The 27,736-nt window shown below is 44.3% G+C and overlaps 1 protein-coding gene across 3 annotated transcripts in view; it reads left to right on the top strand.

The window, feature by feature from the left end:
* The first annotated feature begins 3,225 nt into the window (after window positions 1-3,225).
* LOC133890169 (myosin-6-like) overlaps window positions 3,226-27,736 on the top strand; it is a 50,373-nt gene continuing 25,862 nt past the window's right edge. Inside the window, exons 1-17 of one of the 3 annotated variants that reach the window (XM_062330627.1) lie at window positions 3,226-3,705; window positions 4,547-4,675; window positions 4,899-5,042; window positions 5,370-5,515; window positions 5,595-5,751; window positions 5,964-6,022; window positions 6,156-6,315; window positions 8,349-8,498; window positions 8,585-8,721; window positions 8,801-8,947; window positions 9,053-9,154; window positions 16,889-16,946; window positions 17,060-17,161; window positions 17,457-17,494; window positions 17,576-17,702; window positions 18,880-19,047; window positions 19,130-19,261. In XM_062330627.1, the coding sequence (XP_062186611.1) occupies window positions 3,703-3,705; window positions 4,547-4,675; window positions 4,899-5,042; window positions 5,370-5,515; window positions 5,595-5,751; window positions 5,964-6,022; window positions 6,156-6,315; window positions 8,349-8,498; window positions 8,585-8,721; window positions 8,801-8,947; window positions 9,053-9,154; window positions 16,889-16,946; window positions 17,060-17,161; window positions 17,457-17,494; window positions 17,576-17,702; window positions 18,880-19,047; window positions 19,130-19,261 (1,959 nt within the window). In that variant the 5' untranslated portion in view covers window positions 3,226-3,702. Of the gene's footprint in view, window positions 3,706-4,545; window positions 4,676-4,746; window positions 4,780-4,898; window positions 5,043-5,369; window positions 5,516-5,594; window positions 5,752-5,963; window positions 6,023-6,155; window positions 6,316-8,348; window positions 8,499-8,584; window positions 8,722-8,800; window positions 8,948-9,052; window positions 9,155-16,888; window positions 16,947-17,059; window positions 17,162-17,456; window positions 17,495-17,575; window positions 17,703-18,879; window positions 19,048-19,129; window positions 19,262-27,736 lie in introns of those variants that run through there. The other 2 variants (XM_062330625.1, XM_062330626.1) reach the window with 2 other exon arrangements.

The following is a 27,736-nucleotide window of genomic DNA, read 5'->3' as shown; positions in this document are numbered from 1 at the left end:
TTATTTTTGGTGCAGAGGTAATGCTTTCCTCCAAGATCGCATTTCAATCACCCCGAGTGGCCAACTACTCGAACGATAACCAGCTGGCGCAACGAGAGGATGATGTAAATTTGATTGAAGAGTTCCACGAGCGTGCTCTAATTCGAGCTTCTCGATATAAGCAAAGCCTCAAATCCTATCACAACTACAAGGTGCGGGAGTAGATACTAGTCGTAGGTGACCTCGTCCTTAGACAAATTCAGAATAAGACCGGTCGAAATAAACTCTCCTCTAAGTGCGAAGGGCCCTACAAAGTGGTTAATGTCACCTAACCTGGTGCGGTCAAGCTAGCCATGGAGGACAGTTATGAATTACATAACTCCTGAAATATTGCCCTGCTGCGCAAGTTCTATGTGTAGGATTGCTCGGAGATGGGCATATTTCTCTATTTTCCAGAACCTTCCGGACGAGCGTGGAATATAATTTGTAAGTTTTTAAAGTTTAAAAGACCAGACTCTCTGTTCTACAGGATTTCACGACCAACAACAGACTCCCGCTAAATTAGCTCTCCGACCACAACACGCGATAACGCTCGATAGCCACTACGGGGCCTGACAACCAAGAAGTTAAAATGACTAGACGGCCGAGGGTTCTTGAACTGTGTTGGTCTCTGCTCGCACAATGTCAAAGGTACGAGCGGCTCGGGATCACGACCACAAGGCCACAAGTCCCCACTCAGGTCGGGCACTAGTCGCCGCCAAGGAACTTGTCGTGCTAAGGGTTATCCCGTGCTTCGAAAGCCTAACTAACGAGTAGGGTAGAACAATCAGAGCCTACTCGTCGCGACAGCATAGGGAAAACTCTCTGAAAACTCAGAACAATGGTTCGGACCAGACGGTCCAAAACCCGCAGGGCTCGCGTATGGCTTTCAGCCATCAACGAGGCTATTAGAAAGGGCCAAAACATTTTCATTCATGGAAAAGATAGGTTACAGACAGGTCAATTACATTCAACTAGGCTAACTATCCTATTACATGCTTATTCTTTCCCTCTCGACTCGAGTGTCTAGAGCCACGTTGACGGAAAGGTTCTGCCTAACTCTTGCAAATCGTAAAGATCCATCACCTCTAAGAATTCAGAAGTATATGGACGTCTACTTGCTATTGAACGAGTTGAGGAACCTCTTATACTGTTCCTTGGGGCGACAGTTGGTTGCCCCGGGAATCGAACGACGGCCTGCGTAGGGGCCAGAGAGGGTGCCCAACGCGAAGATCCTGCTAGAGTTCCTGACCCTCCTTCTACTCCACGGCTAACCCTCCTTCTACTCCTCCTCCTCCTCCGCCTTCTCCTCTTCGTTGGTCTCCTCCTTCAGAAGGTCCCAATCGATCTCCTCTTCGTCGTTGGAGATGTTGATAACATCGACCAAGGCAACCACTCAGGCCGGAGGTCGAGCGAAAGCGGTAGGGGGAGACCCTCTCTGTAGTGAGGGAAGTACGATAGGGGTTGCCTCAAACCCTGTGAGCAGGACCTTGAGATTGTCTGCCCCCGTGGGCACCACAACAAGCAAAGCTGGTGTCAGAGGCGATTCAGCCCTTGCCAAATCCTCCAAAATCATCGATCTTCCCGACGAAGAATGAGAGGAGGACACTATGATCAACAAGAAGAGTTGCCTTCTTGCCTTGCAAAAAGCATCGATAGGTGGCTGGCTGGGTAAACTCATGCTTTTATAGCCTGGCCGACCATTGATTTGTGCCTAGGGTGGAAGGTGGAACCACCGTGGGAAATGTCCCCAATCATATCATTTATTACCCAGGGGGCTCATGGCTGCTTCCCAATCAAAACCATACATGCGTAACTACGTCTGGACACCAACACCTTAGTTTTTTATACACATCTCGTCATGGCACCTCACTCTTGGAAGTACTGACAAACCTCAATCGGTGTGGCATCTGAACCACTCGAAATTCAAAAGGGCACGCATAGGGAATCAAAAGTCACACGGGCCTGACATCAATCAATGTTTCTCTCTCTTTTTCTTAGGATGCTTAATCTCCCACATGACATGAAGTTTAGAGTCAAACTCTGAAAGCTAACGGCATCGACGACCCCTGTCTAGGTGGAGTATGTTCCCTGGAGGCCCAAGTGGTGCGACCAGACCTGGCCACAACCACAGGAAAACTTAGGGGCTACGAAGTATTGAGTAAGGGGACATATTGGCTAACCGGCCCCATGAGGGATATGTTGACCGATGGAGGATATTTCCTGAACGCTAGCCCATTACGCGACTAGGTCTACTCGCACGACCAGCGCGAGGTTTGCATGAACAGCCTACTTGCAATATAATGTGATCCCGCGACCATCCTTTGCTGATCGCAGGACGTCCATAACTAACTTGTCTAATCATATTTATTGATATCTATTCAACTATTTTTCTTCTTTAGACACCTCCTACATCGAATAAAGTCGTGACTGAAGTAGATGGGAAGGGCCTCATCCCATAGCACTACTTGCTACATAGTGGGGTTTGCAGAACGACCAAGTAAATGGACGAGTTTGCAGGCGGACCCACAGAAAGCTGGGATGGAACGGTTTGACAGATGAGCTTGCGGCGCACGTTGAGGGGACATGTAGGGCTACTGAGGTAAGGTAAGAGTGGAGACGTCTAAGAGGATGAGACGGGCCCCACAGTACCACCGACGTAAGGTGTAGCACGCACGCTCTGCGTGATGATTGTATGAGAAAAGTATATCTAGCTAGGTATGGGTCAACGAAAAAAAACCCACTTGTAAGTTCTCCTTCTCTTGTATATAAAGAGACCATATCTAACATTAGGAGAGACTTATCTGTAACCAGTTCACAAATACTTATAACAAAATACATAAGACGTAGGGCTGTTATCCTTCAGAAGGCCTGAATCTGGATAATCCCGTGTTTTTGAATTTATCACAAACACACATATATCATAAGCAATGTTCACACGCCTATCAACTAGGACACCTCAGAATTATTGTCAGAGACTAACTCTTGAAAATCTTAAATTCTATTTGTTTTTTACTCATAATCTATAAACCAAGTTGCACAATAAAATCTTATAATATACCATTTAATAGAAATAAGCTCCTATAAATTCTACATATTATACTGGATTGTTATAATCAAAACTAAAATAAATAGACTTCTAATCTGAAAACGCAAAATATGAGGTAAAAAGTTAGGAGCCGTGCGAGGGGAAAAAAAGAGCCGACTCCAACTACCCTTGTGGCCTTCTTTGCCGTTGAGACCCAGCAGCCGCCGTCGCGGTGCTGAGACTGACCGCCGAGCCGCAGCAGCGCGCGGGTTTCCTCTCGCTTTTGTTTAATCGCTCAGTTCCCACTCGTCCCCAACTTCTCCCCGTCGACTCGGTCCTCGGCCTCCTCGCTGCAGTCTGCAGCCTCGCTAAGGCGCTAGTCGCTAGTCGCCTTCCTCTCCGGAAGAAACAAAAAATCAAACAAACAACCACGAAACACAGGTCCGAATCCACTAGCGCCGCTCCACGTCGCGATCTCGCGGCCTCAGCCTCCGACGGCGGCGGCACCGATCCTGCCTAGGTCTCGCGGGTCGGCCACCCGGTGCCAACCCCCTCCTTGCGGCGGCGGGAGGGCGGCGGCGGCCGCGATCGCGCCAGCGGAGCCGCTTCTTCGCCCCTCGACGCCGCCGGCCTCGATCTGACTGCCCACGGGCGGAATGGTATGGATCGTGATTTTGTTTGACCGAATTTTGTGCTTGTTGCGTGTGCTCGCTGTGATGACGTGTTGGGGTGACTGGTCGCTTGATGAGGCACCGAAATGCCGGCTCGGTCGGGGTGTTTCGGAACCCGGTGATCTTGTTCAGTTTGAGTTGTTGTGATGTCAGTCCAATTTAGATAAACACATTTCGGAATCGAGGTGACGTGTCGTTGAACCGACGAGGCCCGTGGATAAATGGTGGCTAGGATGTGTGTCGGGAGAGCTATTTGCTATTTCCCCCCCTTCTCTTCTGGCTGTGATTGTGCACTGTGGCGAGGTTGGGGCTCAAACTCCATCCTGTCCTGTGGTAGACCCCCTCTTGTTTTTTGTACCGAGAAGTCGAGTCTGATGGAACTTGATATATGGCTTATGGGCTATACTGGTGAGCTAATATCACCTGAGGAAATGAGGACGTTTATACTTGTTTGTTGTTTGGTGTCTTGAATCAATGTTCAAAGACGGGCAGTTAAATCATGGGACAATGTCTATTAATGCTTTCTGTGAACTTCTTTGCACTTTTAGTTTATATTTTATCTGTGGTGAATGAACTTGGGTTATGTATTTTGTTGTTACCACTTATGGATCTTCATACTGTACTTGTAAGTTGTAACACAATGGAAGGATTTGTTATTCAAGAGCTTCTCAACTATTATTTCGTCAGTAAATGTTGCTCCTGAGGTTGTGATTTTGAATTGAGATGTTAGTTGTTACTATTTTGTTTCGCTCATCCTTAATTTCAGTCAGTTTACCCTAATCACTGGTTAACTGACATTATCCATGTGCTTATGCATATTCTGTTGCAGGCATCCCAAGCCCGGTTTACAGTGGGTTCTCATGTTTGGGTTGAGGATGCTGATGTGGCTTGGATCGATGGGCTGGTGGAGGAGGTCCAAGGAGATAAATTAGTTATACAGTGCACTTCTGGGATGAAGGTCAGTTCTTAGTTTCATGATACTGGGGCTGTTGCAGAACTTTTGTCCTAATTTTTTTTTTGTTATCTCAGGTTAATTATTTTTAAGTCTGGAACTGTGAATCCGTGAGTGCTAGAATATAGTGCTATATCTTTTAATAGTAAATTAATTTATCGAAGGAGATGAATAGCAAAAAACGAAAAGTCAAACATGTAATGGTAAAAAATTCATATTTTGGTTACAGGTTACTACCAATTTCTCAAGTGTCTATCCTAAGGATGCAGAAGCGAAGCACTGTGGCGTTGAGGATATGACAAGGCTAGCTTATCTAAATGAACCAGGAGTTCTACAAAACTTAAAGTCTAGATATGGAATGAATGAAATATATGTAAGTTGAGTTGTGCAACATATCAGCCCTTCTTTTTATGCTACTTCATTCATGCATACTTGGAGTTCTTGGTTGCTCTGACTCTTGCATTTACATATGTTCTGAAGGGTCATAGTAGAATTACTTGTTCAAATGACACCTCCTGTTTGTATAGTATTTATGTTTCATTGCCTATGTTATTTTAACGGTGTTTAGTGTTTCTAGTTTCTACATTGGAACAGTTGGGAGTTCTGCAACACTGTAACTGTTTATGTTTTATGATCTGCTCTAGTGTGCTAAACAATCTTTTGGCCTGATCTAACGGATTAAAATTGTTCGTCCTTCCAGACTTATACTGGGAACATATTAATAGCTGTCAATCCATTTCAAAGACTCCCCCACCTTTATAACAATCACATGATGGGAATTTATAAAGGAGCAGAATTTGGCGAGTTGAGCCCCCATCCTTTTGCCATTGCAGACCATGCATATAGGTGTGTTTCAGCACAAAAACAGCTTTTGAGTATTTGTGCATTAATTATGGTGCATGCATGTGACATATTGACCATGCAGGCTTATGATAAATTATGGAAAAAGCCAAGCCATATTAGTGAGTGGCGAAAGTGGAGCTGGTAAGACAGAAAGCACTAAAATGCTTATGAAATATCTTGCATTTATGGGTGGCAAAGCTGAATTTGGAGGAAGGTCAGTGCAACAACAAGTACTGGAGGTGAGGGATATCTCTATTTAGTTCTATTTCTCTTCTTACTCTTAAGCATATTAGCAACCTGAAATAATGGATACATGGATTATGGGATGGCATCTTGAATTGTTTGTATAGCAAGAACATTGTTTTGTGGGATCACATCAAATTCACATTTCATCAATCTTAATGTCATACCAGTGTCTTATGCTTCCAATCTATCTGTTTGATTGACACAGTCCAATCCTGTTCTCGAGGCATTTGGAAATGCAAAAACAGTCAGGAATAATAATTCGAGGTAATGAACTTCAATAACACAGTGATTCTATGTTATTAATTGTTTTCAATAGTTAGTGTTTGCTCATTTAACACAACTTTTCATTTTCCCTCTTAGTTTATGGCTTTACACACTTCTTTATCTGATTATGCAGTCGTTTTGGCAAATTTGTTGAGATTCAGTTTGATCAGAATGGGAAGATCTCAGGAGCTGCCATAAGGACTTACCTCCTGGAAAGGTCTCGTGTCTGTCAAATATCTGATCCAGAAAGAAACTATCATTGCTTTTACATGCTATGTGCTGCACCACTAGAGGTAACAATGTCAACACAGCCACAAAAACAAATTCTAAACTATATTTTGTAACTAATATATGTGGAATTACTTTGTTGCCAACTCTCTACATGCTATTACTAGGGGAGTTTTTATGATGTAGATGATATGGTATTACCGTGTAAAAAGGAATCAATTTAAGGTATCTTATGGGACCAGCGCATTGTGAAACTATTACTTCAAATTAAATACAACACATATCTTTTTCTCGAACGAGCAGAAGAGCTGCGTGTCATTTCATTAAAGAAGAAGAGTAACAAAGTACAACATACAACACCTAAACACTTAAAAACTTAAAACACATAGGGCTGGCATGCCACAGGAAAATAAAGACGACCAAACAAGCACTAGGAAATAAAACCTAATACCCAACTAACAAGACTTGAAGGTCCTTTGCTCTGGTAGCACACAAAAGTGCTCCTTGCTCAGCCATAACTCAAACCACCATTTCCAAATCAGGGGAAGCTCCATTGAACACACAATCATTGCGATATTTCCAAATTTCACAAGCGACAAAATGATTAGCGAATTTAGTCCATTGTTGTGCTGCTTATCGATCTGTTTCAGCACTCGACACCACCAGCTTGAGAAAGTTTTCATGTCCGGCTGTGGCGCCACAACCTGCAGACCGACCCATTGAAAAATGCTGAACCAAATTTGTCTAGCAACCACACAAGAAACCAGCAAATGTTGAATAGACTATTCAGCTTCATCACATAATGGGCATGAAGGAGGATGAGGCAGGCCACGTTTAGCCAGTTTGTCAACTGTCCAACAACGATTAAGGATTGCAAGCCACATGAAGAACTTGCAACGCAACGGCGCCCAAGATTTCTAAACCCGTTTCCAAGGAGCAAACCTGATTGAACCAACAAAAAAATGCATTGTAGGCCGACTTACTGGAGTATACTCCCCAACCAGACAACTTCATTTGAGACTGGGCCAATAGCTGGGGCAACAAGCCCGGTAGTCCGGCGTCGTTGTCTGGAATACACGAGCAGCGGCTTCGGCAACGCCTTAAATGAAACAAAAGAAGGCTCCACAGTAGAAGTAGAACCAGAAGCGCTTGGTGAGGAAGGTGCAACAACAGGGATTGGATCAACAACTGAGTCACTCCGGCACTTAGTGTGGCGCTATTGTCTCAAGTACACACAAAGAGGCTTAGAAGGCACAACAGCTGCAACAACGGGCGCACGAAGGCTTGGAGCAAACTTCGGTGCAAAGGCCAAAGAAGGTCCAACAACCACAGGAGCTTCCACCTGGAGGGTCGAAGCAACAGCTGAAACCAATGAAGAAGCCAGGACCACAGGAATCTAATCCTCCATGCCACCACCCTCAACGGGTGAAGAATTGACTTCTACAAGGACTGAGAGGGCAGAGACACCAACATCCCCAGCAGGATCGCAGGCCACAATAGGAAGATCCGTATTGCGTCCTGTGCCCACCTCGAACCCCCCATAGTCAGTTGATAAAGAAGGTTGAATGGAATCCCCTGAGACGGCGGCGGATTTCCGAGTAATGACGTGACTCCACACCCGAAGTGACAGAACTCCTCCCAATGTTGCACAACCCCAGTCTTGATCTAATCAAAACATGAGCAGCGTGACTACAAAGGCAAGCAGACCCACCGGAAGAACCTGGCCTATCCGGATAACACATATCTTTCTGGACAACTTTTTTAAATGAAAACTTTGAATTGGTTGTACATGCTATTCTTACATATATCTGTGCAGTCAGAGATTATCATGTTATACATTACTGGTTTATCACTTTGGTAGCCGATATGCCATATTTTCAGTACTTTTGTTATGCACCAAATCTGTTGTTAAGAGTTTCATATGTTTAATGGAAAGCACAAGACATGTAATACATTGTACTTTTCACTCTTTATTTCTTCCTGTGACCATTGTAGATTGTGCTTTATCATAACCTTTTGTTTTATTGGTTGACACTTGTCTATTTGCATCTGTATTGTCTATAACTTTTGATCTGTGCTCAAAATGTTGCTGTGGCAGGACCGTGAGAGATATAAATTGGGAGATGCCACATCATTTCACTATCTTAACCAGTCTAGTTGCATTAAGCTTGACAGAATGGATGATTATTCAGAATATATCACAACTAGGAGAGCAATGGACATTGTGGGCATCAGTTCTGATGAACAGGTAAGTGCAAGAGTATGGTTAAAATTTATTTAATTCATCTGAAAGATAGAATCTTTCCTTAGAACTTCCGTTGGCATTTCATGCAGGATGCAATATTTAGAGTTGTAGCTGCTATTCTTCATTTGGGCAATGTGGAATTTGCAGAAGGGAGCGAAGCAGATTCTTCTGTACCCAAAGATGACAAATCCCAATTCCATCTTAGGACAGCTGCTGAGCTTTTCATGTATTAGTCCTTTCTTGTGTTTTCTCCAAAATATTGTTTGTCATATTTGGCATGATCTGCATTTGGCAACATTCTGCAGGTGCGACAAAAAGGCTCTCGAGGAATCTTTGTGTAAGCGTGTTATGGTAACACGTGGTGAAAGTATTGTGAAAAATTTAGATGCACGAGCAGCAGCTCTTAGTAGAGATGCATTGGCCAGAATTGTTTACTCTCGTTTGTTTGATTGGTAAGTTCACATTAATCTGGAATGTAATTGTCATGTTCATGTCTGTTGTATTACTTCCGTTACACAAAAAGATAGTTCACTTCTGTAATGGTTCTATTTCTTCAGGCTTGTAAATAAGATCAATACTTCAATAGGACAAGATCTAAGTTCAAAGCTTCTGATTGGCGTGCTGGATATATATGGTTTTGAAAGTTTCAAGACAAACAGGTGCTAACTGGTATGCCTTTGCATTTAATCTTTTGTTTATCTTTATCAATGTTTTAATATAGTGTAACAAAACTTGAGCGGCATGTTTTTTTTACTGGATAGTGGATATCAGTGATATAGCAGGCACAACACGCTTAACTATATTTGCTTGAATAAAAAACTAATCAATCTATTTTGGAGTTAAATAGCTTACCTTGCATTAGGATCATTTGTTACATTGCATATCTCAAGTTCTGGGGAATTGGTTCAAAATGGGAATGATCGATTATGCAACAAATAGATCATAATATGCTAGCGTGCTATTTAAAACAATGATCTTGATGTGCTTAGAAAACAGCCACACTTCTTCTGCATTTTAACTAAAATTATGGTTTTTATATCAGCATATCTTAGGAACTTTTTTCCCAATCCACTTTTATCTGAAGTTGAGGTTTTGCTTCCACTTTTGTGGGAACTGGAAACAGGTGAAAACTATGAACGAGAGTACATATTGTGAGAATCATTCAGTATGCATGTTGAGTTCATTTTAGTATAGCAGTAGAGCTGATTGGGGAAAAGAATCTCCTCATTGCTTCAAATAAAACTCCACTGCTTAAGTTGCTCCTTTTAAAGCAGAAAAGGTGGTTTATTCAACCAAAGAAAAGTCAGTGATTCATATATGCGAGCACATGTCTCAAACAAGCTGAATCAGATTCACATATTGAAACCATGGTAATTGCTAACATTGAAAGGAAAAAAAAGATCTGTACGAATGGTCTTACTCTCAACATTGTTATGAATAGTACTTGTATTCATCATGAGGGCCTTGGCCTGTATATATACATGTACAGGATGCCATAATCAGGGCTATACAAGGCAACTAATTAGACGTAATACAAGGCAAACTATCAGCTCTATACAAGGCAACCATATATCTAACACCCCCCTCGAACTTATGGTAGGTTAACAATACTTAGTTTGGAGAGGTGAAACTATGCTGAACTTATTTGTGCCTTTGTGAAGAAGTCTGCTAACTGAAGCTCTGAAGGCACATACTGAAGAGCAATCATCTGATTTTAAACCTGTGCACGAGTATAAGAAGCATCAACACCAATGTGCTTAGTGTTAAAAATAGCAACTTGTATTCAATTGTAGCCTTTTGGGCAATATATAGAGTACATGAGGGAGTACAGGATAAAGACTTTAATAACCTCCTATACAAAATGGATAGGGACTCTATATTCCTAACACACCCTCAACTACAAGGCGTATGCAATAGCGTTGTATTTGAAAGAGGTGATACTAAGTAATAAACTTAGACAATATAAAACTGATACATCCAAAATCTATCTGTTCAAAGTCGTCGTGGAGTGGAGTCTTGTAATTCTATGGAATCAAGCTGAAGAAGTGCAAAATAGGGCACAATAGTAGAGTCGTGATGATGATAACAAAGAATGCCCTTGATCAAGAATCACAACAAAGCGACAATGAGTAGCAAGACAACAAAAGAAGTTGTCACAAAAGCTATGAAAAGACCTAGATGGTATAATTGCATCAATAACGATGGGAAATGATTAGCTAAACGAAGACATAATTTAGCTAACCACAAAAGAAATCGACGAATGGACAAAGGAATATGTGGACTCACACGGTATAGACGAACTCAAAAAGAGACTGAAACTTGGATGTGGACGCATCGGAATTGCAAAGACGCTAATACGAGATTAAGACACTAGCAGACAGCAGTGAAATACTTGTAGATACTAGCGATGCAAAAGCTAATCATAGCAAAAGAAGCTAAGCAGCAAGCACCAACAAAATTATGCCGAAACTAAATAACCAGCACCTCAAGCCTAAAGAAGCAGCACATAGCACAACCTAGCATAGCCGCATGCCACAACACCTAAGATGAAACATTAGCATGAGTTTTGACAGTCCATTGAAAACATGGGCCAGCACAATCATCAGTAGGCCCAAAACTGCCATCAGTAGCCCACGTAGCAGGACCCCTAAGTAGCAGCACATGCTGGAGATCATGTCCAAGATGGCCGATGAGAGCGAGGCCAACCCGCAGAAGGTATTAGAGGAGGCGCCATCGATCATCTTCATGGACAAGATTGACGCCATCACGCCTAATCGCGAGAACCATGGCTAGGTGAAGCGCTGCTTGGTCTCGCAGCTGCTCATGCTCATGGACAGGCTTCGACTGCGTGGTCAGGTTGGGGATGGATCTGGCTGGGGCCAAGTTGAGCCGGCTGAAGGAGTAGCATGGCCCGATCGAAGAGGAGGCAGGCGAGCCAGGGCGAGGCGGGGCCCGAGCGGCAGAGGAGCTCGGCGGCTGGCGGGCAAATCAGGAGGTGGGTGGAAGAGCACGCCGATGGGTGGCGAGAGAGCGCACCAGTGGATGAGTGAGTGAGCCGATGGGTGGCACTCGACGCGGGTTGGCGGCGGGATTTGTCTGGGTGGAGTAGAGCCGAACGGATACGGATGCTGATGGCGTTGAATCGAGCTGGGGACAGGTGTCGTGCAGGCGGAGGGGTGGCCGACGCGGGAGGTAGATCCACTGACCCTGATCCGATGATCGGTGACCCTCTAGAGGCGGAGGAGTGGGATGGCGCCTGGATCTCGCGCTGAGTCGGTAGTGCACCGGGCAGCGTCATGCGATGTTAGGTCTTGGGACGGGCGGGGCAGAGGCCCAACTCGGGATGGAGCTGGCCGGCGCAATAGTGGGGAGGAGCCAGTGATTAGATGAAACCGATAGGAAGAGAGATTCACACAGTAGCTGTCACCAGGCGCGGGGTGGGCGTCGAGGAGGCGACTGACTGATCCAATTGGCATCGGGATCCAATCGGAATCGGGCAGGGAAGATTGGGAGAGCCGATCCAACTGATGGATAGACCAGCGAAGAGCCTGCTTGCTCAAGAAGAGCGGCGGCGGCAAGAGAGAAAGAGCTGATGGAGAGAGCCGACAGAGTAGATCTATACGGGACAGGGAGCTTGCTCGAGTCCATAAAGAGAGCGGCGAAAACGATAAATCACGCCCTCAAGAACAGAATAACTAGGAGGTGATTGCATGTACAACTCCTTGCGTAGCTCGCCATTAAGGAATACATTCTTCACATCGAGCTGAGAGATAGATATCACACCCGATTTTAAGATCAAACCGAATGTAAACTACATGTATGCAAGGATCAAGTTACATACACATAGTGACGTCATAAGTGAGTAGCAGACACAACATCCATTAATACAACGTACTTTATTACATCAATAACCAAAGGGTCTAAAAGAAGATTACAAAGCAGTGGAAGTACACCCTTTCATTCCCGTACCACCAAATGATCCTCACAATGCTGAGAGAAAAATAAATTACTGAGCTAGGCTCGTCCCATACCAAGTTTGTGGTTGTACTGTTTTCATGGGTGGTCGCTCCACGAACCGGTCCTTAACATGGTCTGGGCAAGACCGCTATCAACCAACACAGGGAGATAACCAATATCCGATGAAGTTCAGAATCTACCCCACTTGCTCAGACCCTAACTTCCATGAGTCTAGACATCTTTACCAAGGTTATCACCATGCATTAGTAAACAAAACATCATTTGCCTATTCTACCCATGAGTAAGCGACACTAAGCATTTTCTACCCAAACGATGATCACCATTCTACGGCTACAAGGAAAATGGGGGAAAACTAGTAAACCCTATTTGGGATATCATGTTTGACGAGCATGCAATTTGTAAAGCAAAACTTTATAAAAGAAGGTGCAAAATGTTCAAGGACACTTGCCTTCTCCGATGAGTTGCTCGAAATCTATGAAGTCTTGATCCTGGTTGTTCTTGAACGCTTCTAGAACAAACTCTACAAGCGAGCAAACAAGCACCACTAAGAATAGACACTAAACAGAGAAAACACATAAAACGAACACTAGAACAAGCTACGACACACTTTCAGGAAGATTTGGGCGCAGGCGCAAGAACCGCCCAAATCGGAGCAATGAAGCGAAAACTACGGCCAAACGAAATTCTAAGCGACCAAAAACAACAAAAACTAATTTCTGGAATTAAACCTAATTTTTAAAAGGCCTAAAACATTTATTTAAAATTTTGTAGAATTATTTTATAGCATAGAAATGATTAAAACAATTTATGAAATTTATTTGCATTTTTCTGGAAATAAACTAATTTTATATGCATAAAAACAAATTTAAAGCATTTATTCTATCAAAGAATTAATTTCTAAACATTATCATAATTAATATATATTTTCTAAACCACTTTCCAAATTATAAATTTATTCTAACATTTTTGCAATAATTTTTAGACTAGAAAAACATTAAATAACATTTACATAAACAAAAACAGAGCTAAAAACATTTATAAACATTTATCTAAACTATTTTCTGGAATTTTTCTATTAAAGAAAACCTATTTTCAGAATATTCGGATTATCGCGCGAATTATTTTCTAATGGGAAAATCGGATTACTGCGTAAGTGATGACGTCATCGACTGACTAGGCCTCTGACTCGGAGAGAGCATTGACTGGACCTGACACGTAGGACAAAACGATGACGTGGTTGCACGAGGCACGCTAACTAGGCAATAGAGCTGACGGGGCACTTCATTAAATCGGAGCCGTTGATCTCGGATCAGACGGCTGAGATCGCCTAACGCGAAGGGGTACGCTACTTCTAATCTACGCCGCACAACGATGATCCAACGGCAGAGGGGGCGCCTACCTCTTCTCCGGCGATTCGACGATGACAGCGACGGCTCGGGGCGACGAAGGACGGCTGGAGACGGCGGAGATGGTGCTGCGTTGGTCGAACGATGTCGATGAGCGGCAGAAGAGGAAGTAGAGGTTGCGGCGATTCCGTTTGATGGCTTATCGGGTGTCGGGGAAGACTGTGGAGGTTCGGCGACAGTGGGGCTTCAACAGCGAGTTTCGGCGGCCTATGGAGCTGCGTGCAATGGTCGGAGCTCGACGGCGAACGGTCGAGGACGACGACGTGCGGACGGAGAGCATCGGCGGAGGCTCGGACGGCGTCGGGGAGGCGCTGAGCGACTCGGCAACTGTGCGGGGTCAGAAAAGGTCTGGCCACGGCGCTAGGGCTCACGGTTTGAGGAAACTCGATGAGGTTTCGGAATTAGGCGCTGTGGAGTGCGAAGATGCTCGGCCAAGGGGTCAATTGAGGTTTTATAGAGGGGAAAGGGAGAATTGAATCGATCGGTGGAGTCTTGATGCGACGGCGAAAAATACGGCTCGGTTTCCTTTTCTCCCGTCGATTTCCTTCACCACAATGATCTTGCCTTGATGGAGGGTTGACGGTTTCCTTTTGGCAGCGTTACTTAGCAATGATTCGGCTTGAATACGTGCGGGCTCGGCAGAATTGAAACAGGCGAGTGGAAGAGGTGGAAAGAGCGGCGGAAGAGGAAGCGGTTGACGGCTGGGTTCGACACAACGGAGAGAGACAGAGAGGGAGAGATTAAGGAGGGGAGGGGAAGATCGGGCGTGACAATAGACCACTGACGAACAGAGGCAACAACAAGAATAGTGCGAACATTGGTCATGTGTGCCAATGAGCAAAAATTTCATCAAGTCACGACCATGCTCATGCTAAAAACCGCGTGCCATTAGACGGGCTTTGTAGCGCTAAACCCACTTGCAAGTGATAGAACAGACATGAGGAAGGGGAACAAGATCCCACGTGCCAGTGCGCTCAAGAGCAGCAATCTCCTCTACCATGATATGTTGTTACTTTGGATGAAGAATGACATCACAATAAGTAGGCTCATCTAGAATGGCACCAACAAAAACCAAAGCGCTTAGGAGGCCGAATTGACTGTCAGTCCTGGAGGGTATAGCGAGGAGACTCAGGCATAGCCTTTGAAGGAGATGACACTAGGAGAAGATGGAACATCAGGAGAACGACACGTGTAGACGTGTCACAAGAGGCCTGTAGAATGGGATAGAAATAGGAGGTACGAGAGCAGAGGGCTCATCAGAGGGTAATGTCGAGGGAGAGGATCTCGGCTGTGGGAGAGTGGTAGTGGTGATGGGGTATAGGGAAAGTTAGAAAATTAAGTGGCTTAACAAAGGATATGGAAGAAACATCAGAGGATGAGAGAGAATAGAAAGAACGAGACTCATCAAAAGTGATATCCTGAGAAATTCTTATTCGATGAACAATAGGATCCCAACAACAATACCCTTTATGCTCAGAACTATAACTTAGAAAGATGTACTCAACAGACTGAGGAGTCAACTTGGTGTGCTCACGAGAGGTAAGAAGAACATAATACACACAACCAAAGAGGCGGCGACTAGAGTAGTCGGGTATCTTGCCACAAAGACGCTGAGAGGAATCCCAACCTGAAGAGCGGACGAAGGTTGAATGCTAGTCAAATATGTGGCAGTGGAAACAACTTTTGCGTAGAAGTGAGGCGAGATAAATGACGCAAGCAGAAGAGCACAAGCGGTTTTAAGGAGATGTCGGTATTTACGCTCAACAATACCATTCTGAGCGTATGTGAAGAACCTAGTCTGGATAGTTAGTGCCATTGAAAAGCACCATGCAACAAGGAAGGTATACATGGCCAGAAGAGGACGACATTTTTTTTTACCAAACCAATCCGGTACTCCTCTCTGTTACGAGACGTAACATAGATCTAACAGACTAGAGAACGATGGCGGGGTGAAGAAAAGGATCCCAATGATGCGCCTGGTGGCGCGCGTTTGATCTCGGTAGTGTGCTTGGCGTCACGTGATAGGTCCTAGTGGCGCACGACAGATCTTGGCGGACGAGAGCACACGACAAACAGGCGTGGGCAGGCGAATCAACGATAAGAACTCGGGCGAAGAATCATCGATGCAAAGCTTGGTGGCGACAGGGAACCGATCCAAGCCGAGAGGAGCGGCGAGGCAAAGTGGATCCGATCCAAGCCAGGAGACGATGCGACAGTGGATCGATCGCATCGCTGTTAAAGATGACCAAGGCGCGACAATGAGCGGATCTTTGGGACTGGTGAAGATGACGACTTGATGATGAGATTAGCTGAGGCAGCTGATGAGAGAACAACCAACGACAAGATAAGCCCGGTGGCGGATTAGATCGGCTCTGGACGACGAGTCGAAGACGAAACCGATCCTCCTGAGATGAACCCAGACGTCGACGAGCGTGGAATTGGTGGTGGGTTGCGTGCAAGTGCAACACGCCTGGAGCGGAGGCCAGAGAAGGCGAAAAACCCTAACCCTTGCTTACACTCTAGATACTATGTTATGAATAGCACTTGTATTTATCGTGAGGGTTTTAGGCCCGTATATATACATGCACAGGGCGCCATAAAAGGCATATAATCAGGGTTATACAAGGCAACTAATCTGGCCTAATATAAGGCAGACTATCAGCTCTATACAAGGCTACAATATATCTAACAAACACTTGCCCCAAAGAAGAAAACTTGATGGAAACTAACATCATGTTGTTGACATTATTGGGGATAGTGTGGGTACAAAATTAGGTTGGAAGTTATGTGCTCTTTTTTTTTAGCAATTGCATGGATTTTCTGCAGCAAATGGCTGTACTTGTTGCAGTAACGGCATAGCAATATGGGAAGTTATATGCTCTGCTTGAGAGCCTTAAATCTTCATATATCTACTTAGCAATTGGTACTATATGACATGAAACCATATGCTTATCTTTGATGATATGAGAGATAACAACTGTTATATGTTGATATTTTGCTATGCCTCAGTTTTGAGCAGTTTTGTATCAACTTAACTAACGAGAAGCTTCAGCAACACTTTAATCAGGTTAGAGAATGCGAGTCTCGTTTCTTGAGAATGTTCTGCATTCTATGTTTTGGTGTGGTCAAATAAAATTTTGATTTGTGCTAATCTTTTTTATACATATGTTCCATGAACAGCACGTGTTTAAGATGGAACAAGAAGAATATACAAAGGAAGAAATTGATTGGAGTTACATCCAGTTTGTGGACAACCAAGAAATTCTTGATCTTATTGAGAAGGTGAACAACATCCAGTGTCCTTTGCAGTGCTTTTTTTTATTATCAATGTATTCTCCATTCATTCAGCCACAGCCAGTTATTTTCTTTTTTCTTTTCTTTTTTTTACTTTCGTAGACTTGTGAAACCTAAGATTGAATGTGGAATATCTTAATACTCAGAATTATTGAACAAACTGGACGGGCCTGAGTTCCATGTGCATCTTTTGTAACCATCCAGAGATATTAGTGATATTTCCCATTGGGGTTGAGCCATGCTATGAAATCTCATTTTTGACTTCTGATTTCTTTTAATACAGAAACCAGGGGGTATAATTGCTCTACTGGATGAGACTTGGTATGTACAAGTAAATTGTGAACATTCTTGTTTTGTTTGTAGCTCTGAGCCTTTCTAATATTGTCTTATTTTGTGCTTCAGCATGTTGCGAAATTCAAACCATGAAATATTTGCTGAAAAGCTGTATCAAAAATTTAAAGGGAACCCACACTTCAGTAGGCCAAAATTTTCACGGTCCGATTTCACTATTCATCACTACGCTGGAAATGTAAGTAGCATACTTCTTTTGCCTGCCATACTATCACTTGAAAGAATAATTCCCCACACTATGTATGACATATTTTGGCTTGGTATTGCTGATACATGATGCATTCATTACCAACACATGATAGTGACACATGTGATTGCATACATCATATTATATGATACGATACAAACAACAAAATATTCCCAGCTAGTGGGCTGCAACATGGCATTCTGATATCCAGCTAAAAATGTCATGCGATGCTCGGTGTAAATTTGCAACGAAAGAAATCAACCTTTGATCATGTAACATGTGAATACAAGTAGGATTTTGTTAGATGCAAGCTCAGCCAATACCAGTTTTTGCTTGCCGAATGTTGATTATTTGTTGCCAAATGTACATCTCTAAATCAGTTGGAGCATCGTAGGGGGAGGAGATAATTAAGTACAACAATAAACAAAATATAGGTCTGTCCTATAATTGGATTGGCAACTGTAACTTTTTAACATTGAGTAAATCAAATTTTACCAATTTGAAGTCCAAGAGCTTAATGGCTGCTGAAGAAGGCTTCTGATCTACGTGCCAATATTGAATATGCTAATGGATAAAGAAAGATCTGCAACATGTGAAATTTTGATTGGTGGAAACTAGGTAATCATTTTCTAACGGACACCATTTTTCTACTTTGTGCACTTGTATACTTCAAGAAATCTAAAAGAATTTACACATGCACATCATGTTATGTACATATGCAAAAATTTGTGCAAATATGTTCATATATGCATTGTACCAAAAAAATGCTCTTGTTTTTTTTTTTTTTTTTTTTTTTTGTGTGCAGTGCACATATGGAGATATGTACATCTTTTGACATTATGTACATGCACAGAATTTTTTAGGTGCATGGGTGCATAAACCCAACTTTGGTGTACCTGAACAGATCTAAGTTTAGAATTGAATTCCCCTTTTCTAACACTTCTAGGACCAACTTTTGTCAGATACTTTGTCCCCATCGCTGATCAAAATTGTTATGCATTCGAAAAGATGGCAATTTTTTTTAAAAATATACTTACTACACATGATGCATATATCTAACCTGGAGATGCATTAGTTCTGTGGGTGAGCTGTTGCCATAATATCTTTCTACAATTGAGACTTGCATTATGCGGTTCGCACTTGTAATCGCCATTTTCTTCTTCTGCAGGTTACATATCAAACAGATATGTTCTTGGATAAGAACATAGATTATGCTGTGAATGAGCATCAAGTGTTGTTACATGCTTCTAAATGTTCATTTGTTTCAAGTCTTTTTCCACCTTCTGAAGAATCCACTAAATCCACGAAATTTACATCAATAGGTTCGAACTTTAAGGTAAAAGAGTGTGTTGCTAGCCAGATATAATTTTTTTATAGCTTTCTCATCAGATAATTTATCCTCTTCTGTAACATCGCAGCAACAACTACAAGCTTTGCTGGAAACTCTGAGTGCAACAGAACCACATTACATACGCTGCATAAAGCCTAATAATGTTCTCAAGCCGGCAATTTTTGAAAACAGTAATGTTCTCCAGCAACTTCGTTGTGGGGTAAGAAATTGTTGAGCTATTTCACTGGAAGTACATATTTTGATGGATACAAAGGTCCAATAAAAACATCATGCCATTCTTTTTTGTGTCTAATTGCTAAAGTATACTGCGCCACCTTTTTGGTGAATTTGTCGATCCATGAAATTCAATATGGTACTAGAGCCAAAGGTCTTAAGCTTCAAAACCTGGCTAATGAGAATTCTAAGAATTTTTTTTCTTGAACACGTAGGAGAGCTACGAGTCATTTCATTAAAAACAAGTAACAGTTACACACCGAGAACACTTAGAACAATAACGTGCCACAAAGAAAGAAAAACGACCAAAGAATCAAAACATAAAAGGTCACAACTAACTATCCATAAACCTCGGAGGCCTCTAGCTCTGGCAGCACACGATACAACACCCTCCTCTGACACTGCTCTCACCACCGAATTGACACTCGGAGATGCATTATTGAAGACACAATCGTTACGATGCTTCCATAACTCCCAAGCCACAAGAATGACAAGAGAATTGAAACCTTTCCTCTGCATCTTCGGGACCATCTTGTATGCACCCAGCCACCATTCAGAGAGCACATCGGTTGGCTAGGGTGCCACTGCCTGCAGACCAAGGTTCTGAAGAATGATGAGCCACACCTGCCGAGCAAACATGCAAGTGACCAGCAAATGCTGAATGGATTCAACACCTTGATCACAAAGTAGACAAGAAGTAGGATGAGGCAAGCCCCTTCTAACCAGTCGATCAACAGTCCAACATCTGTTGAGAATAGCAAGCCAAAGGAAGAACTTGCACCGAAGAGGGCCCCAAGATTTCCAGACAAGTTTCTAAGGAGTGAAACTGGTAGAACCTATGAAGAAAGAATTGTACACTAACTTACTTGAATATATGCTCGACCCAGAGAGCCTCCAAATGTGCTGATCACTCACACCATGTTGCAAAATGACCAATTCCAATAACTCCCATAGCTGAGGATATTCCACCAAAGCACTGACAGAGAGAGCCCCTTTGATATTCGACACCCATCGGCGATGATCCAATGCTTGACATACGGTCCTCAGCTTGAGCACACACTGAGGGGCAAGAGGGGACATATTATGAGCCAAATCCGAAATGGACCTACCCTGCAGCCACTTATCCGTCCAGAACAACGTGCTTGTACCATCTCCAACGATTGTCTCTATGGCAATATCAAATAAAGCCGACACAATGTGAGGAACCTGAACCTTGAAGCCAACCCATGGTCGAGAAGGTTCAGTCTTGCACAACCACAACCATCTAATGCGAAGTGCCCATCCAAGAGTGGCCAAGTCAAGAATTCCCAAACCACCAAATTGAATTGGCCGACACACAATGCCAAGAGACCAAACAATTGTCGCCATTGACCTGTTCTTGGCCCATCCACAAAAAGCCCATTCTTCTTTTATCAGTAGCTTTGAGAACCCATTTGGGAAGATCCCTTGCGATCATGTGGTATATGGGTGTTGCGGAGAGGACTACCCGAACTATAACAAGCCTGCCTGCATGATTCATCAAGGTAGCTTTACATTGAGGCAAATGGTCCGCACTTTGTCAATCAAAGGTTGCAATGTAGCTTTTGTAGGATTCCTAACCGAAAGAGGAAGACCCAGGTAAGTGCACGGGAAGTTCTTAACCTCACACGACAGTTGATCCTTTATGATTGATATGTCATCCTCCTGACAACAAATAGGAGTCATCGAACACTTGAGAATATTAGTCCTCAGACCTAAGGCTTCACCAAAAATATCCAACAATTGCTTGGTCAAGAAAAGGTCATTAACAGTAGGACGAAGAAATAACACGACATCATCAGCGTAAAAAGAAACCTGGTGATGCTGTCTCGATACCGCAAGTGGCTGCAAGACCGTCCATGTAGGCTTGATCAATCAAAGAGTTCAACACATCCATTACTAGTATAAATAGCATAGGCGAGAGGGGATCGCCTTGCCTAAGGCCGCGACGGTGAATAATGGTCTCACCCAGTTCTCCATTCAGCAACACCCTAGTAGAAGAAGTGGACAACAAACAACACAAAAGGTTGCACCATCGATGACCAAATCCCAAGTTTCGAAGCACCTCCAACAGGAAAGGCCAAGAGACCGAATCAAATGCCTTTGATATATCTAGCTTGAGAAGAATATGCAGCTCATTTCGCTTATGCAAGCATCTCGCTAATTGCTGCACAAGAAGGAAATTATCTTGAATATAACGACCACGGACGAAGGTGCTTTGATTAGAGGAGACCATGGACCCGTCATGTGGAAGGATGCCAGCCAAACCTTCTCGTCCTTCGGAGTTCGCTGTGCGAGAAAGAATTGGTTGCAACGGTGAATCCACACGATTGGATCATCCTTGCTGTTGTAATCTGGAAACCTGAGTTTATGGACGTGCGTCGCTGGACAGGTGATGTGCACGCCAGCGTTCCCAATCGGCTTTCGATCGTCGTCATCATGGCCGGAGCTGCAAGCATCGTCCACCATAGAGCCTCTGGCATCACACGCATAGACAGATGAGAATTGTGTTTGGATGTGGGAAATTTCATTGCTGTGGCAATCGACAGCGAGCAAGATCCGATTAAGCTTGGATGAGATTTCGGCTACAGTCGTAGGATCACCCATGACTGATACCAAAGATGATATGGCTAGGGATGAGGCATACTTGCCCTCTTGATTAGAGGCTCTGAGCAGCTATTAGGTGGAACTAAACTTTATTCATTGCTTAACTGTTCGGTACATCACCATCCTTAAAATAGAATCCGACCTAACAGATAATCTTATCTCTAAGCTAAACCAACTAACAAATCCTATCTCTAACTAATGAATCCAACCAAACTAACTTAAACTAACAAACTCTATCTCTATCTATTTTATTCTCCTTCTGCCGAAGTATCTGCTGCGCTGATGCTGCCTGTTGCCGCCTCCTGTATTGTCGTTTGACAAAAGCACCTATATCAAGGCGGGTTGCCAAAATTTTTGCAAGCAGCTTCGCGAAACTATGTATGAGACTAATTGGACGGTAATTTTTGACTTGCACAACATCTGGTTTCTTAGGCAAAAGGGTGAGAAAAGTTGTGTTCAAAAGCTGGAACTTGAAGAAGCACCCCTGCTGCACCGCCAACAAGGCCCTCATCACATCGCTTTTGATAATATGCCAACAAGATTTATAAAAGTGACCCGTGAAACCATCCGGACATTGAGCTTTGTCTTCAGGCAGCTCTTTAATTGTTTCCCACACTTCTTCTTCAGTGAAGAGAGCATCCAAGGGACTCAAATCATGATGCAAATGGAAAGCTTGGAGATATAGTGTTGTACTCCTTTGTTCGGCATCACCCAAAAGATTGGAATAGAAATCAAAGATCGCCGAATGTTTCTCTTCTTGGTTAGTAACAATGTGGTCATCCACCTGCAATTTAGCAATAAAGTTCTTTCTCTTCCAGATTCTGGCTTGCTGATGGAAAAAAGAGGTGTTTGCATTTCCTTCCTTGAGGTAAAGAACCCGGGAGCGCAAACGAGCAACCGTTCGCTCAAGAGAGGCCAGACCGAGGCAAAGATGCTTCAGCCTCCGGTGCAGCCAATCCTCCTTAAACGGGAGATGACGAGAGTCTCTAGCAATCTCAAGACAATGAATTATTTCCTTGGTCATGAAGAGCTGAATCCGAAGAGCCGAATCCTAATATTACCAATCCTCTTTCGATTCCAACTTTGCAGTGCCTTGCTGAGACGCCTCAACTTGATGAATATCTTTTCCACCGGACAAACATCAGCAGCAGGAGCATCCTAATAGTTCTGCACTACCTCCTGAAAGCCTTGAAATTTGGGCCAAAAACTTTCAAAGATGAAGCGACGTTTGCCACGAGTATTAACTTTCATCCCAAGCAACAATGGACAATAATCTGAGACCACCAATGCTGAATAAAATCTGGGAAAATCTCCTCCCAATCCATGGAGCAGAAAGCACGGTTGAGCCTAACCAAAGTAGGAGAGACCCGCTCATTGACCATGTTTATTTACGGCCCAAAAGAGGTATTTCTTGTAATTCCGTATCATCAATCAAACGGCGAAAACGACCCATCATTCGCTTGATTAATAAGATTGAAGTCCCTGGGCACAAGCCTAGGCCTAGCACATAAGGCACGAATGTCACGCAGCTCTTGCAAGAAAGCCAACTTCGCAGCATCATCCTGAGGGCCATATATCCCAGTGAACCACCGTTACGACCCTCATGCCCAACGCAATGAATAGATACATAGAAAGAATCAACACGGGAACAAAGAACCTGACAAATAGCACTCTTCCACGCAATCAGAATACCTCCCCTTGAACCATTAGCTGGCAAAGACACAAACTGATCGAAATCGGAGGAGAGTGATTCAAGCAAAATATGACGAGGCATCAAAGCAACCTTAGTTTCTTGAAGACACAATATCGGCCTTGGAAGAGAGCATGGAAGAGAGCACAACCTCACAGACAGAATTACGCCTAGCAGCCATATTGAGACCCTGAGCATTCCAAATCAAAATGGTAGACAAATTCATTGGAAACAAACCATAAACGACCAAAACCAAACAACAACAGCTGGCTAACTCAGACAACAAGTCGTTAGCCGAATGAACCTGGTCTTCCCCGTCAGTTGTCAAGCCAAAGATGGCGGCCAACGCTGAAAGATGGGTAGGGGTAGATGTTAAGGTCCTTTCAAACAACTTGCAATACTCGTCTTGAGCCTGCTGATCGACACGAACATTGTTCGAAATCAAGCTGAGACACTTCATCACTCTTTTTTAGCATCATAAAGCAAGAGACCTGGCGAACATGGAGCCACACCTGCCACCGCCTACTGCGCCTAGGAACCGAGCCCAGAGATATTCCTTTCTTCTCTTATGGAGAACAGGCTGCGGCAATAGGGAATCCACCGGTTTGGAGATCATGGAGATGAAAGAATGCGAACCCATCTTGGCAGAAGTGCTCCACGAGGGAGGGGAAATGGCGTCCCCTAGAGAGACAAGCGAAACAGGCCGACGACGATGCCTTGAGTAAACCAGCAATGGCTTGGCACGGATCGGAGTAGCACGACCACTGTCATCTGAAGAAACAATCAATGCTGGAACAACATCACAAGGGTCAGGTGCGCCAGGAGTCATCGGGGCAGGATTCGTATCCTCCACAGATGGTCCAAGAGCAACCGGTACGGTGGACGGCCCAACACAATGGAGCCCAACATCCTGGCCAAGCCCAACAAAAGGATCCGAACCATCCGTTGAGAGCCCAACCGAAACAGCACCATGCAAAGCCAACTCAGAAAGCGCCGACAAGGGGGCAGGTGGAGCATCGAGATCTTCCACGGGCTCCACACATAACGAAACCTCCCCTGCGGCTGGAGAGGACACGATCTTAAGGGAAGCCATGTCAATCGGATCGGCATCAATGCAGGAATCATTCTCAGAAAAGCCAGCACAGCGCCTTGGACATTCCCTAGCGGTGGCCCAACGCCAAGAGTCTTCAACAGACGCATCGGTTCCTCAGCCGTCAGCATGGCCGCCATGTGGTTGCTCCCGGGAGGAGGCCCAGCCTGGACAGCACAGAGATGACCGGCAACACCACCACCGACGACGTAGCCAACTAGAGAACCACCGCGTGGCGAAGAACCCAATGACGAATTTAAGAAACAACAGCGACACCGATCATCACCATTGCCATCGTCATTCGATGGAGGAGCACCCCCAAGCACGACAATCTTTTATGAAGATGTCAACGGTGTAGATCAGGACCCTCTTCACTAGCGAACCATCATCGACCATAGGAACCGGCGGCTCAACAATGGCCGAATCAATAGTCGGCGGGAAGGACTCCTACTGTGAGCATCAAGTCGAGAGGTAGAATGAAGAGAGGTCCGAATGTGCCACCGTCGAATGAAGGCGTTGGATCCAGCAGAACGGACTAAGGAGTTGTTCCGCCGTTGCCAAGTCCTAGGCATGCGCCGGAATGCCATGGAGCTCAAACTCGACCAAGAAACGCAGAGAGCTGCCGGAAGAGTGAGCCTGCCTAGACCACCTCTTGAAGATCAACCTGAAGAACGGCTTGCGGACAGACATCCCACAATTGAGTACGATCTCAACCGACGACTCATCTAGGAGGAAAAACATATAATCTTCTGGCTGAGAACGATGAATGGACAAAGCATCATCATCAAAGTTGAACTTATTCGCAATCTTAGCCACCACCTCTCGAGACGAACACATCACGACGAAGGTCCTACTCAGCACGAGCAATACACTCTGATCTGTCCAGGACACAAAACCTTACCTCAGGCAAAGAAGCAAGGGTTGCAGACGAGGGAAGCGCCGGAGAAAGGTCACGGGGACATCGACCCTTTGCAGCAGGGCGGAGAGGCAGGACCAGAGTTGCAGTGCTAGAGGAGGAACACCGCCTACGACGACGTGAGCTCCCACCACCAGAAGAACGTGAAGTCGAAGGTTTTCTAGTAGCAGCAGAACCAGCATCACCTGAGGAGTGAACCATAGCTGCCAAGACTAGAGAGATCGGAGGAGACAGCCGGTGCCAAACCGAGGGCTGCGAAGAAACCTCCCGACGAGAACCCTTCAAGGAAGCAGGCACCAAAGCAGGCCTCGAGCCAGAGCGTCATCCAGGGCAGTTGTAAGAACGATGCTCCACCGCTTTGCAACAAAAGCAGTAAGGGCCAATTCGGCACTGAGTAGCGCAATGGGACGTCGAGAAACAATTGAAGCACCTCCTTCTGAGATCAGCGGAGACGGAACCGTGTGGCCGACGCGAAGGCCGAAGATGTTGCCGTCGTTCCCGCCGACCTTCCCCCACTTGCTAGCCTTCGGCGTCTGGACCAAGCCTCAACGAGGGAGATTGGTGTAACTCAGAACGCACCGTAGGTCGCCAAGAAACAACGACGCCAGACAGAGCAAAAGCAGGCGGAACGATCAGAGAGAAAGGCGTCGAGGCTCAAGAGGCCACAACGTCACGATAGCATGGTGGCACAGGAGCATGCAGACGCGAGATGCATGACCTGGGAGAAGACAGACTGGAATCTTGCCAAGGAAGAGCCTTAGACCTACCCACTGGAAGGAAAGGGTAGGCCAACGGTGACAAAGGAGACAAAGGAACCAGCGTTGGCGAGGGGGAAGGGACCGGCTCAAGAGGGAGTGTAGACTAGACAGTGGCTGCTGGGGCTGGAGCAACCACCAGTGAGGAGCAAGGAGAGGAAGGGGCACCGAAAGGGCAAGGAGGTGAAGAGGAAGCAGCAAGGACACCGAGAGGGCAAGGGAGCAGGGAAGGAGTGAAAAGGTCCATCTCAAACGTTCGCTAGATGACCCTTGGTAGAAAGGTAGCCTGCCACCATTCTCATTTCATTCTAAGAAAAAATAATTGTAGCCATCCTCTCTAGTCCGCATCATTTGCCTGATGGAGCGTACTTTTCATCAACATATTAAGCTTTTGAATCAACAGATTAGTAACTAATTCGTATACCGGATCTAAAACATGTCATATACTACATAAAATGTCATAAAACCTATGTAGCAATACGGATACGTGTATTGGTATCGGGTCGATACCGATACGCGAATACACCATTTTCCAAAAACCCCATTTTCCCAAAAACCATGATAAGCGGATATGTTTTACTATTTAAAAAAAAGGTAATATAGTGCATATAAACTATAATAGCATGAACAAATTACCTTGTTCTTGTGACGTTTCTTTTCTCTTTTTCAACAGCTAATCCAATGATCCAAGTAGACAACAATCAAGGCTAAATAAAAATGTAAAAGATGGTTACAATTACAAACTACGAGTGCATAGTTTAGAAACTTGGGGAAAAACAGATTAAATAATGTATTACATCACCTTAGAGGAGTTCCTTCCCCTTCCAGTTCCAGCCAGGCTCCTTATTGAATCAGATAGTATATCAATTAGCACATAGCTACTGCACATATGCAATTCACAACATAGCAGTTCACATATATTTAGCATATCAATTAGCACATAGCTACTGCACATATGCAATTCACAACATAGCAGTTCACATATATTGAAATTGACATAGCAGTTCACAACAATAAGCCATAGAGATAGAGTTCATCAGTTCACAGTTTAGGTCCTACTTAAAGTTCTATTGCATAACAATAACATAATAGTTTCAAATTTAGGAAATGATAATGCAGCTTGCAAGTTCATCCTCCACCAATCTTCTTCTTCATCATCATTTGCTTCATTCTCTCTAACAGCAACCTCTACATCTCCAAAAGACACGGCTTGCAACTTAGGCTCATCAAGGGAAAAGTCAGCCACTTCAAGAATCCCTAAACCACTTAGAGATTCAAAAGAATCTCCTCCCACATCCCACATCCTTGATTCCCTTTTCTTGTATGTATCAATCCTTCTTGAGAGATATCTCAGATTTGAGTGCACATAGACCAAATCTTAGCAC

The sequence above is a fragment of the Phragmites australis genome, chromosome 14 (assembly GCF_958298935.1).
Source record: "Phragmites australis chromosome 14, lpPhrAust1.1, whole genome shotgun sequence".
Lineage (NCBI taxonomy): Eukaryota > Viridiplantae > Streptophyta > Magnoliopsida > Poales > Poaceae > Phragmites > Phragmites australis.
This window is presented reverse-complemented; position numbering and strand designations above follow the sequence as displayed.